We start from the raw sequence: 12,653 nt of genomic DNA, 5'->3' as shown, positions 1-12,653 counted from the left end.
TTTGCACAGTGTTTTAGGTTTGTGTTTCTCATGTTTCTCTTTCTCCTGTCCCTCCCAGGCTCTTGGGTCCATCCATTGCAAAATCCTACAGGAAGAGTTTATCTGTCAGGTGGTGGGCACTCTAGTGACTTTGTTTTACTTGTCAGACACAAAATCAGTGTTAATAGGCTTTAAAAAGCTTTGGTCTCTCATGTCTTCCTCCAGATGGAGTCCAGCATCACCATGACCTGCACGGATGGGAAGTGGAGCAAACAGGTGAGCTGTGAGCCCGTGGACTGCGGTGTCCCAGATCAATACCACGTCTACCCAGCCACATTCAACTGCAGCGAGGGGACCACCTATGGCAAGAAATGTTCCTTCACATGCCGACCTCCTGCTCTTCTGAAAGGTAACAGAGGGTATTGAGCTGGGCATGGCTGCACAGCTAGCACAGAATGATGCCAGTTATATATGTTACTTTGGCTGTTCTTTAGAATTCTTTATGATATTTTAAGTATGAAGAATTATGAGAGTCTGGGGAAGGTTTATTTATATTAGAAGCTGAGTTCCTTTGCATCTCTCTGTTACCTTCCTTTGACCTTTGCTTGATCGTGGCTGGCCAGGCAGGAACGACGCTAAATATTACTTCCATACAACCAAAACACAGAGAAGTCATGGGGATCAATCAAATTGAATTCTCAGCTTTTTCCATGCCTTTGCTTTTTTCTGTGCCTGTCTCCCTTTCATGCCTCCTCCACGTGCCTAAAAAGGAGGGAAAAGACTGAAAAGTTCCACGTCCCAGTGGCACAGTCCCCCATCACTGTTTTTCCTGATCCATCATACCTCTCTTTTTGCTCTAATTCTGACTTTCTCTTCATGTTTGAGAATCTCTGCGAGTTCTCATTCTTAAAAATAACATTCTCTGCTGCATTCTCTCTTTTTCTCCCCCATTTTCCCTGCTGCTTTGCTGGAAGCATCCCCATCCTGCTCAGCACCATCCACTCATTTGCTCACTGTCAGTTCACCTTTCTTATCCGGTCCTTAGGAAATAAGAAAATTTATCACTGTTAATTTGGATGAACATTAAAGCTGTATAAACATGTCACCTTGCTCTAAAGTAATCTTAGCTGCTGTTGTTGACTCAGGTACAATTGCTGTATAAGCTGTTTTTGTACACTCGGTGTCACCTCCTCTGCCAGGATTCACTGCACATTGCAGAAGAAGTACATGAAGTATTCCATGTTTTGGTAAAAGGATGTTTGTTGATTTCTTTATACATAACCGATGTACTCAATTCTTTTACTCAGACTTGGGAAGGTAACTGCAAGAAGCCAACCCACAGTGAAAGCTAAGGCTCAAGGGAGAGATTTTTATCAAAGAATTCCCTTTTTCCATTCGCATGCATGTAATATTACCCCAAGCATCCAAGTGGCTGAGCATTAGAGAGTAGAAGTTGTGACCAACAAGAGTTGGTGACTCTGGCAGGGGTAGCTGCAGGACCCATAGCCCACCCTGGGTCAGAGAGTACAGCTGTGGGTTTCAGCATCACTTCACTCTTGTCCAGACACTCTGTGAGTTGTAAGTTAATGGCACCACTTGGTGTACAGCCATCGGTGATGACTAATAGATACTGCCACTAAACTTCTGGAGAATGGCGTTCAAATGACTCATGCCTAATTCAATCACTGACGTCATGACAGCCCCATCGGTAATGTCACAGCTTATCACATTGCAGTGGTAGTATGATATCACCATGACTGGTCTGCAGAGCTGCTGCATGAGTCAGAGGAGCACGCTGGTGCTCCAGAAAAGAGCTCTCTGCTGTTCAAAATACCTCTGCAATCATCTGCAGCTGGGGAGGGGAGAGAGAAAGCCAGGGCTGATTTAATGAAACTTCTCTTATCTTTGTGGAAAGGGCAGGAGGGCTCCTCCACATAACTTCCTGAGCCTTCCAGAGCCTTTTGTTTTCTTCTTTGAATTCCAACATTGTGCCCAGGCTCTCTTCCTTTCCTCTCAAGGAGGAGGCATTGCTCTGGGGTTTGAAGTTTGTCAGTATTATTTTGGATAACACCAAAGTTGGCTGGCTGCTGAAAATATGCCTTGTGGGTTGAGAAGAGTTCCTGCAGCAATGCTCGAGGATTTCAATAGAGTATTAAGGATTTTTGAAGGGTTAATGGTTCATAGTTGTGTTTTGTTTCTTAGGAAAAGCTTATTCCTTTTTAGCATAAAGTATAAAATAACAAAGAATGTGAAGTGCAATGAGACAAAGCTACTTTTAGCTTAACCTTGTGAAGTCAAGAAGGTCACAGCAGAGGCAAAGAAATCTATCGTACCTTTTACCTGTGAGGTGCTGGCCAGGAAAGCTTCCTAAGGAAAACAAGTCTCTAATGAGTATTATGCATCATATTTATCACAGTATTCCCCAAGGACTGAGTGTCCTCAGCTGGGAAGGGCTCCTCAGTGTGTTGGTGTAGTGACTGTAATGCTAACAAACAGATGCTACTCCAAAAGGCTCAAAATTGAAAGAACTGATTTGATGAACGGGTAGAACACAGAAGAAGAATGAAGAATGTCATGACAGTGAATGCTGACTTAAGGTTGATAGCTTTGCTTTTTGTCCTCAGGGAACAACAGCAACTTGACCTGCATGGACGATGGGCTGTGGTCCTTTCCAGAGGCTCTGTGTGAACTGATGTGTCGAGCACCTTCCGTTGTCCCTAATGCAGATCTTCAGACTACTCGTTGCCTAGAAGATAAGCACAAAGTGGGCTCATTTTGCAAGTACAAATGCAAACCAGGTTACCATGTCCCTGGATCCTCCAGAAAATCAAGGAAGTACGTAAAATAGTAATTCCACACAGTCAGCTTGATTCAGAAAACCACAGGTCAAAAAGATTTTGGAAAAAAGAGTAATTTCTAGCAGGGTGCTGTAGGGAACACCACTGAGTGCTTCCTACATGAAGATAGTTGAGCACTTTTAAGGGGGTATTTGGCACCTCACTCCATTGTGCTTCTCTGTAAATCTTTGCCAGTGCTCAAAAGCAGATGTTACCTTAGAGATACTCTTTGGTATGCAGACTGGGGGAGTCCCCTTTGAAACTGAATGGGAAAGAGTTGTACTGTACTGTCCTGTCCTGTCCTTCTGACTTGGTACAAACCCACTTCAAACCAACTGCAGCCCATGAGGCTGGGAAGCAGAGTTTTGTAGGAGATATTTTCAAGGCCAAAAGAGCTCAGGCTGAATGTTGGCTTTGCAAATAATCATTATTTTCACTTGGAGACCTCATGACGCAGATTCATGATTTGTTCCCCAGGTGTTAAAAGCTCAAGCACACTCATCCCCCACACCTACTTGCACTCAGCAGCTCTAAAGGCTCTTAGCTGACTCAGCTGCTCACTAAATGGTCTTGTGTTTTTCTTCTGCATGGGAAGGCGGGCCTTTAAAATCCAGTGCACTCAGGATGGCACGTGGCTGCCGGGTGCTTGTGTGCCTGTAACGTGTGACCCTCCACCTTCCAAGTTCCACGGGCTCTACCAGTGCTCCAATGGCTTCCAGTTCAACAGCGAGTGCAGGATCAAGTGTGAAGATGATGACAGTCAGTCGGTGAGTCTCTCTTATCTTCACTATCTTATACCATAAAAGTGAGTTTTTATCTTACGGTCCTTGAGGATTAAGATCATGGAGGGACCAAGTACCAAACCTCCCTTGAGACTGTTTGAGACCAGAGGCAGAGAGATGAAGAAGGGAAATATGTGATTAAAGTAGTAGAAGAGAGCTGCTTCAGAAAGCTTGGGAGTATTTTTAAGACTGTAGTAATGGTATTTATTAAATGTTAACAATAGAGGAGTAGTGAGGAATGACTGGCTGGACAAGTAATTGGTTGGAAAATCTGCTCTAGTGTCTCTATGATGTAGATAGGTGTAATCAAACATGTTTTCTGGTATTACATTAATGCAAGAGGAAAGAAGTAGTAATGAGTGGGTATGAGGTGCGTGCCCTCGTCCTGTTTGTTCGTTCTGTTTCACTTTGCTTTTCTCTCCAGTTCTTTTTTTCCTGATACTGTTATGTGTGCGTTCTATGATGGGTTATAGGGTTTATTGCTGCTCAGGTGAACTGTCTAAACCTTAGTGGGTTTTTTGGCTGCAAGGTGTCATTAGTCATTAGAGCTTCAGCTGGCATAGATCAGCACGTTGCCTTTGATTACCTAGGAGCTGTGTTCACTGATAAAGAAGGTCTGGCCTTTAATATCATGTTTGAAATGCTTCGTTTTCCTCACCAGAGTTAATTATAGTCGTGAAATAAGTAATTTCTCCCAGAAGTGCTGCTTCTGCTTCATATGCTGGGGAAGAGAAAGTGGGGATGTAGAAGCTGCTGTTCCTACATGCACTGCGGAGAGCACAGTGCTCTGTCAAAAGCCTTGTAATATCAGTCCTGAGGGTGTGTGAAAAGGGGATCAGCCCTGCTGTGACGTACAGTGATCTAAAACCCAACTCTGATACCTGTTCCAGGCATTAAAATCCACAGCTACAGCAGAAACAGCAGTGAGGTTTCTGAGGCTGGAAAACCACATTTGTTCCCTGCAAAAGCTGTCCTGCCTACTTCATGGGGTGAGAGGCAGAGCTTAGGGTTGTGTATCAGAGCACCCTAAAGAAGTTTGGCTTGGTTGCTGTGAATTTATGACAAGTAGGAAATGCACAGATGGACGCAGTTTGGGTGGGAAGCTCTGGGATGCAGCACCTCTGTGCATCTCTGCTTTCTCAGCCTGGCTGCACCAAGGCACTAACAAATGGTACAAGGAAGCTTTGGAGCTTTGGAAGGAGCTAGACGTGGAGAGAGGCAGGGATTGGAATTAGGGTTACGTCAACAAATGACCTGTGGAAAGTGAAAGATACAGCTACATCTCTGTTCAGTGTAAGGAAGATTGTAGTGACTGCTTGGATGCAACAGCACCTCGAGCAGAGAAGCAGATAACATCCAAAGAAAGGGATTTACAGAGAAAGGTATTTCCAGATATCCCAGAAAACAGACAACAGAAGAAGGAGGTCTCCTGGCACAAGCCAGAACCACTTGAGAGGTGTTAATTATTTAAGGATTAAACCCCACTAAGTCTCTCTCAGCTATATAAGGTGATAATGCACATTGCATCCAAGCAAGAAACCCAGCAGGGATTTTCACAAGAGATTTTGCAGGTCAGGGGATGATAGACAGGATGTTACTATAGCAATGGATATCCTGGGATCTCTGAGCACATAGCAGAAACTACACAATAGTGCCCTCGAGAACAAACAACTTGAGGAACGTGAATCAGGTTTCATGGTTCACCTTTAGAAATCATAGTTGAACCCCGGCGTGCAAACTGTGATGGAAGTGCAACACACTTCCTAAGACAGCAAATTGTGCTCAATAATCACTTAGCCATCTCTTCCTGAAATCGTCATTGTGCTGAAAGGTCATTACTCAGCTCTACAGATGGCATCTCTTAATCACCAGGACTGTAATGGTCATTTAAGCAGGTACCTCCCCTGGCACCCAGAGCAAGGGTCTGCCATTTCTGCACATTGCACACATCACGTAAGTGGTCAGATCTAAATTAATTGAGCTCTGCAAAACTGACCTTTAGGTGGGAGTCACCAAACTGGATCACATCCTGAGTCCATCTGCTCCATTATGCTTTCATAACGTTTTCTTATTATGTCTGGCAATGGCCAGATGTTTTGAGAAGGGAATGCATCTCCCATGCAGTAGTCTGCCAGTGAGACCACTTTGCATCTCACTACACACTGTTTTCATCACCAAAGCTGAGCAAAAAAAGCATCAGGTTATCAAACACAAGGTTAATAGTGAGTGCAGTGCAATTTCCCATATCTATATGAGGGACTTATGCAAATCCCCATGCAACAAGGGGCATGGGATGCAGGAAGAAGCTCCAAATGCAAGTTCAGCATCCGTGGTGGAACTGGGATCCCTATATAGAGAGCACATTACAGCATCCCCAAAGATATCCAGCCCAATCTCCAAGAGCGGGGTGGGTAGACTTGAAGGCAACAATACAAGGAGAAGCAGAGTCCTGTCTGGTTCTTGCTCTGAGCAGTGTCACTGTGGGAGTCTTGGAGCCCAACCCCAGCACCCTCTTGTTGCATGTCCCCACTGCCCTGTATCAGTGAGACTCACAGCTCCTGCACAACAGCTTGTGTAGAACTCCCCAATGCCACGTGGATAGATCTGACAAAAGATTGCCTGCACACTGCTTTGTTGTTTCTAAAGGGCATGGTATTTCTCTCTGGACTTTGGTATTCATTCCTCAGTATTGTACAGAGAATCTTTTCTACAAGAGAAATGTCATATTCCATTCCTTGTCCATTCCCATACCAGAGGATTTGTTTCTCCTTTACACCTGCCTCTGTGCATGGTCTGTCTCTGCTGCTTCACTTGCTGTCATTCAAGGCAGCCAAGCTCTAAAGAACACGTTCTGCCCTGCTAAGCAACCCTCTTGTGTGCCACTTCCCTTCCTCCTTCAGATGGCCATCGGGGATATTTTCTTTTTTGAGACAAATACGTTGCAACTAGTTAGAAAATGGAAGAGGGAAAAGGTTGTCTGCAGTCAACATGAACCTCTCAGCGAGAGGAAAGAGGGCAGGTGGAGTGAATGCACCTTTTTTTTGCAGCTAGAGTGGATCCGTTTTAATGTAGAGACCTTGTAAAGACCTTGTAAAAGCATAACATTGCATAGAGGAGGTGTGTGTGTGCTTCTGTGTACAACACAGCCTTCCTTTTATTTATTATTCAGCAGAGAAGTCCTTCCTTGCCCCCCAGAACTGGCAGGCCCTCCTGGGGCTCTCCCAGCTCCAGAGCTTTGCTCCCAGCTCAGCTCTGCCCACTTCTCCCCTCTCACCCTGTGTCTGCTGTCCTTGCTGTTGTTTTTGTGACCGTCCTTGTTATCTCCTTATTGTCTGGTTCCCAGGGCCGTGGAAGCAATGTGATTCACTGCCGGAAGGATGGCACCTGGAGCGGCTCCTTTCATCTCTGCAGGGAGATGCAGGGCCAGTGTGCTCTGCCCACACAGCTCAACAGCCACCTGAAACTGCAGTGCTCCAGTGGATACGGCATAGGTATGTGAGCATGGGGAGTGAGGAAGAGGATGGGACTGAGAGGGAGAGATGAGGGTGTCTGCAGTCCTTGGGGTCTCTTTCTGTCATGGAGCCATTTACCTGAGTGAGGGGCTGCTGAGGGCAGGAAGCTGCTTTGGGGTGATGCTTTAGGAGGCCAGGCAGCACATAATGTGCTGACTGCCTGCTCCTTCCAGCATTCCCAGTTTCATCATGTCCCTTCTTGGCCAGCTGGCCAAGCAGCAAGCCAGGCTGCACCAGAGACACATCCAGTCCTCAGAGTAAGGGAAGAAGTTGTACCTGCACTTGCTCTGACAGTTTTGTAATCTCTTTCAACTATACACACACACACATGTACCTTCGATGCCAAAAAGCAGAGTGCTGGCAGGGAAGCAAAGCAGCAGGAGCATTCAGCTCTCTCCAGAGGGAATGAGACCAACTGAGTGTCCCCTTTCTTATGCCAGTTGTTCTGAAGCCCACGTGAGGATGTTTGTCCCTTCCTTCTGGGGTCACTCTGCAATGAGTTGAGAGCTTTGGGGGATGTTTTGAGTTTGGCTTTGTGTCACCCAGGCATAGATTCCATACTAAAAATACACTGTATTATACTTTCAACCCCTGCTGCCCGGGTTGCAAGGGGAGCAGACCCACAAGGCCCCTTCTGCAGCCCCACACCAGCCCCCCTTTCCCTGCCCATCCCTTTGAACTTGGAGAAATTTCCTCGTTTTGCAGCTCCCTCATTATATCTCAGCCACGCGAGGGACCGTGAGCTGCCTTGTGTTCCCTCCCCGGGGAGGAGAACACGACCTGGATGAGATCATCGCTCTGTAATGATGCCAATTACAGATCGTATATCAAAACAATTCAGGCTCGCTCCTCTCCGTAAGTGTAAATAGCGAGGTGGTGAGCAGGCTGCGGCAGCTCTTAATGTGGCGAGGTGTTTTACCCTTGAGATGAGGTTACCTACCAGGGTTTTGCAAAGAGAGAAATTCAGATTTCTGGTCTGGGGGGGGGGAGCAGCAGCTGGGGGCTGGGAGGAAGAGGGCCCACAGCTGCCCTTCTGGCTTGGCCACCAGTGCTGTGCCTTGATGTGGGGTCTGGTGTCCTTGTCCTGAGACCCTGCAGCCCTTATAGAGGTCAGGAAGTGGGTGGGATCCTTGTGAAGATGTGAGGAGCAGCTCTCAGAGGGCACAGCGGCCATTGGCTCTTATCCTCAGCAGATGGAGACATACCACACGCTTTGTTAGTTTGTCCAGCATCACCTTTTGGGAGCAGGTTGTTGGGGTTTTGCTGGGGTTTAACCCCACAGGCAGCTCGGCACTACATGACCCCTTGCTCTCCCCCAGTGGGATGGGGAAGAGAATCAGAAAGAAGTACAAGAAGTCATGGGTTGATATGAAGGCAGCTTACTAGATGAAGCAAAAGCTGTGTGCATAAGGAAAGCAAAACAAGGAATCCATTCACTGCTTCCTATCAGCAAACACATGTTCAGACACTTCCAGGAAAGCAAGGCTTGTCACATATAGTGATTTATTGGGAAAACAAATGCCATCATTCCCAGTATCCCCATCCCGCCCCCACCTTCCTCCTCCTTTACCCCAGTTCTGTTGCTGACTGTGATGCCATATGGTATGGGATAACCCTTTGGTCAGTGTGGGGCAGCTGTCCTAACTTTGTCCCCCAGCTTCTTGCATCCCCCCCCCCCCAGCCTTTCTGATAGCAGGAGAGGCAGCAAAGTGTTTGGCTGTAAGCACTATTCTGCTGCAACAAAGAACATCACAAAACCACAAAAGGTTTTTGCCTACGTGTGTGGTTTTGGGAAGCCTTCTGAGAAGTCATGCTCCTTCTGTTCCCATGCAGTTGGGTTGGTGTCTATGGGCACTTACACAGCAGTCAATGGAGCTGCTACCATCTGTGCTAGAAAAGCAAAACAAACCCCAAGTGCTGCCCAAGCCTCCCTGGCTGAGAAAGGTCTGCTCTTTCCCATTGACTCCTCCATGAGGGAAGATGTGAGGGGACAGATGCAGGTGGGGAAAACAATAGCATTCAGTTGTGGTCACTATGAATCCCACACACCTTTGGTAATTCCTCGGACACCTAATCTGCCCTTCCAGGCTGAGGTGTGTGTTCAGCCAATGGTTCAGCTCTCTAAACCAGTGCAGAGATTAATTCCTCCCCCAGTGCTGATGGGAGTGCAGAAATCCTAATGACATGTTTGCAGCAGCTGTGCCATTCAGGAGTGATTTTCCAGGGGGGAAAACGGTAATGGTCCAACACGCTATGGCTTATGGTCGTGTCACCACAGGGCTCTGGGATATTGCTGTAGAGGATCACAGCATGTTTTAATAAAGGGAGGACAGGATTCCCACTGGGTATGACAGTTAATCAGAGAAAAAACAGGTTTATGTGTGAAGAAAGCCATCATTACCTCTCTGCATTCTTCTTATCAAGTATGGGACTTAGGTGATAGTTTGCCTGCAGTACCATTAGGCTTGGTCACATCAAGAAGGGCTGTTACTGAGGGTCCATCAGTCTGACAGATGAAACGATGGGATTATGTCATGTCACAGGTGATGAGTTTGGCAGCCTTACCTTAATCGGCCCCATTGCTTGAACGAGCAGTCAAAATGGGAAGAAACTTCACATTTTCTTGATGATCTGAAAGAACAAAACCTGAGCCCTTCCCTGGAGTTAATAACCAGAGACATACCGATATATACAGCTCGTACAAAAAGGCCTTGGTGTGTTTATCACCCCCACAGTCTGCTAAGATTCAGAGTTGTACTCAGCATTTCATGTGTGGCTAGAAGATATGTGATAGTTACAGTTGACTGCTAATTGCAATTTAGGAAAAGTGAGCCCTAATCCTGTCCTTCAGCTGGAAGGGTGAGGAGCTGTGTGCTTTGTCCTGTAGCTTTATCATCTCCCTTTTTGTGCAGGCGCAGAGTGTACCACCTCGTGTCTGGACCACAGCCATGAGCCCATCCTCCTGCGTGTGAATGAGACCGTGCAGGACATCCAGCACTGGATGAACCCTCAAAGAGTGAAGGTCAGTGCCTGGCACTTGTGCTAACTACATCCCTCACTATATGTATGTGTGCAGTGAGGAAACCATCATTTTGCCACGGTTCATCCAGTGAAGGGGAATGTGTGGAGAAGGTCTTTTGCCCTTTAAGAAATAACTCCTGGGTTTTGTAGTGTCTTTGTGTATTGTTCCAGCAACGTGGTGCCGTTCTCTCTGAGTTGTTTTCTTTCTGTGATTTCCCAATGAAAAACCATTCAAGGTAGATTCCCCCAGTCGTCGTGCTCAGATCCACCCAGAACCTCCAAAGGGCCGATGTGGGGATTGCAATTCATTATACAGGAACATGTGGTGGAAAATGAGAGAATGGGCACCCGCCAGGTTTTATTCTCTTCCTCCTCTTCAGTGTTTCGCACGCTTTGGGTGGTAGGGCTGGATTTTTCTGCACTGCTTTTGGCTGACAAAAGAAGCTGATACACGGGGTATTTCATTTCCCAAAGCAGCAGAGCTGGCTGGGTCCTGCCAGCCCCCCCATTCACCCGCATGTGAGAGCTGCCAGCTCAGCACAGCCCCTTCCAGAGGTCACCTCTTCTCCCTCTGCCTGCTGCGGAAGCACAGCAGCGTTAACCACTTGCAGAGTGCTGTCCTGGGTGCCCTCCAGCTTATAGGTCAGCCCCCATGGGGGCATACACACCTATACTCAGTGCTTTACACACAAACTCAGGCATGTGCAGGCAGCAAATAGCTGCTTGTTTTCACTTGGATATCAGTGGGAGACACACACACGTGCTGTGGCTGTGGTTAGGGAGCTGCTCTGCTGCTTTGTATTTCCCTGTTTCACATGGGGCCGTACAGAGCAATAGAATAAATCCTGGAAAGGGATGAGGAACTTAAGTCCACAGAATACAACAAGCTCACAGTGTCCGTCCCCACTTCCCACTCCCTCCAGGCAGTGAGATTATATTACTGCCTAAGCCCAGGCCTTGCCAAGTTTCTGGCACGGAACATAAAGAAAACCCCTATCTGTATTAGGGGCAATTTCTCACTGGCCCTTTCCCGAGTGCTAGACTTTAAAGTGGTTTTGTAATTCATGGTGAAATAAAGTGACAGCTTCCCTCCCGTTCTGTGCCGTGCGCCTTCGTTTATTGATGCGGGTGCGCAGAGGGAGCTGTAACGAGTTTTATACCTTCAGGTCTCTGGAGGGCTCATTAGGCAGCAGGGAAAACACAGAGTGGTAAAGGGGGGACGAGGGGAGCGAGGGATGGAGGCAAAAATCACGGTTTCCCAGAGTACAGTGGTGTAAATAAGACCTTGTTTGTCTTGATGGTTGGGGACTTTGCAATTGGAAAGTAGTTGCATGTTGGCCCCACTATTATTTTGTAGATAGAGGGTGAGATTTAGGCAGGAAAACTTGCTGGATGATGGCAGGGAGGCTTTTGGGGCATGTAGAGGAAACAGCTCTGCTCTCATGTCTCCTTGGAATGTAGAGCTGTGTCCTGGCAGCCCCATTGGGTCATGCAGGGCTTTCTGCTTGTCAAGCAGCAGTTGTGTGCTCAGTGCTGAGAGGAGACCCATAGGGTGGGCAGCTGGTGGGGTGATGCTGGATGTGGGGGGGTGGTTGGTAGCTCTGAGACATCCATCTTGTTCTGCTCCCCAGACAGAGGATGTCACCCACAGTGAGCTGTGCCTCGCAGGGAGCCCGTGCTGTGGGAAATGCTGCTGCCAATGGAGACCTTGGAGAGATGGGGACTGGGATGCTTCAGGGGAAGGTCCCCATGGCCATATGTTATATATCATTAATAATGTGTGTCTCTATTTACGTTCGCTGACAGCCCGTTGTTGTGCCATGCGAGCAAAGCGACCAGCTGCTTGCGTTTACAGGCGTCTTTGTTGGTCTCAAAGTACTCCAGTGATACAAGGGAGACACTTTTTGTTACTTAACTTCAAGCACAAACAATGTGCAGATCAGTGCGGTATGAGCAGCAGATAAAAGCAGAACCAGTTTGTGGGACTTGCGTTTGAGAGGACAGATAAAACACAGGGAGAGCCAGCAAGAAAGAAACAACAGTTGTGTGTGGCTGCTCAAGCAACAGCTGTTATGGAGGCAAAGTGGGAAGAGGGAACCATCCCTCCTTTGGGAGCTGTTTAGAGCAGAGCTGAGCAAATCACTTGGTGTTTTTTGGTTCTCTGGAAGTTCTGTCAAATTAAAACATGAAAAAAAAACCCAAAATGTTTTGTCCTAACCAGGGAGATGTTTTTGTTGTTGTGAATTTTGGTGAACCAAAAAGTTGGAGGAAAACCATGTTGGGTTTGAACATAACGTCATATTTAACTTCCAACTATTTCTGTGTCGTTTAAGAAAAATGAGCATTTTTCTTTTTGCTTCAGAAAAAAAATGAAATAAGCTTAGAAATCAAGTGTCTTCTTGCAGGAACAGCAACCAAATGTCATCACATCCATGGGTTGTTTTTTTTTCCAGCATTGGTTGAGGCTTTGAGTTGCTTTGCTTGGTCTGAAACTGATTGCTGAAATCAGTGCAAATTTGCAG

At 46.9% G+C, this 12,653-nt stretch overlaps 1 protein-coding gene across 1 annotated transcript in view; it reads left to right on the top strand.

The window, feature by feature from the left end:
• The window catches only part of PAPPA (pappalysin 1), a 158,757-nt gene that overhangs the window by 125,734 nt on the left and 20,370 nt on the right, over nt 1-12,653 (top strand). The window contains exons 15-19 of the mRNA XM_015878745.3: nt 205-388; nt 2,604-2,814; nt 3,412-3,583; nt 6,942-7,089; nt 10,023-10,132. Of these exons, the coding sequence (XP_015734231.2) occupies nt 205-388; nt 2,604-2,814; nt 3,412-3,583; nt 6,942-7,089; nt 10,023-10,132 (825 nt within the window). The remainder of the gene's footprint in view (nt 1-204; nt 389-2,603; nt 2,815-3,411; nt 3,584-6,941; nt 7,090-10,022; nt 10,133-12,653) is intronic.

The sequence above is a fragment of the Coturnix japonica genome, chromosome 21 (genome assembly GCF_054131305.1).
Source record: "Coturnix japonica strain WE chromosome 21, WE-NBRP24, whole genome shotgun sequence".
NCBI lineage: Eukaryota > Metazoa > Chordata > Aves > Galliformes > Phasianidae > Coturnix > Coturnix japonica.
This window is presented reverse-complemented; position numbering and strand designations above follow the sequence as displayed.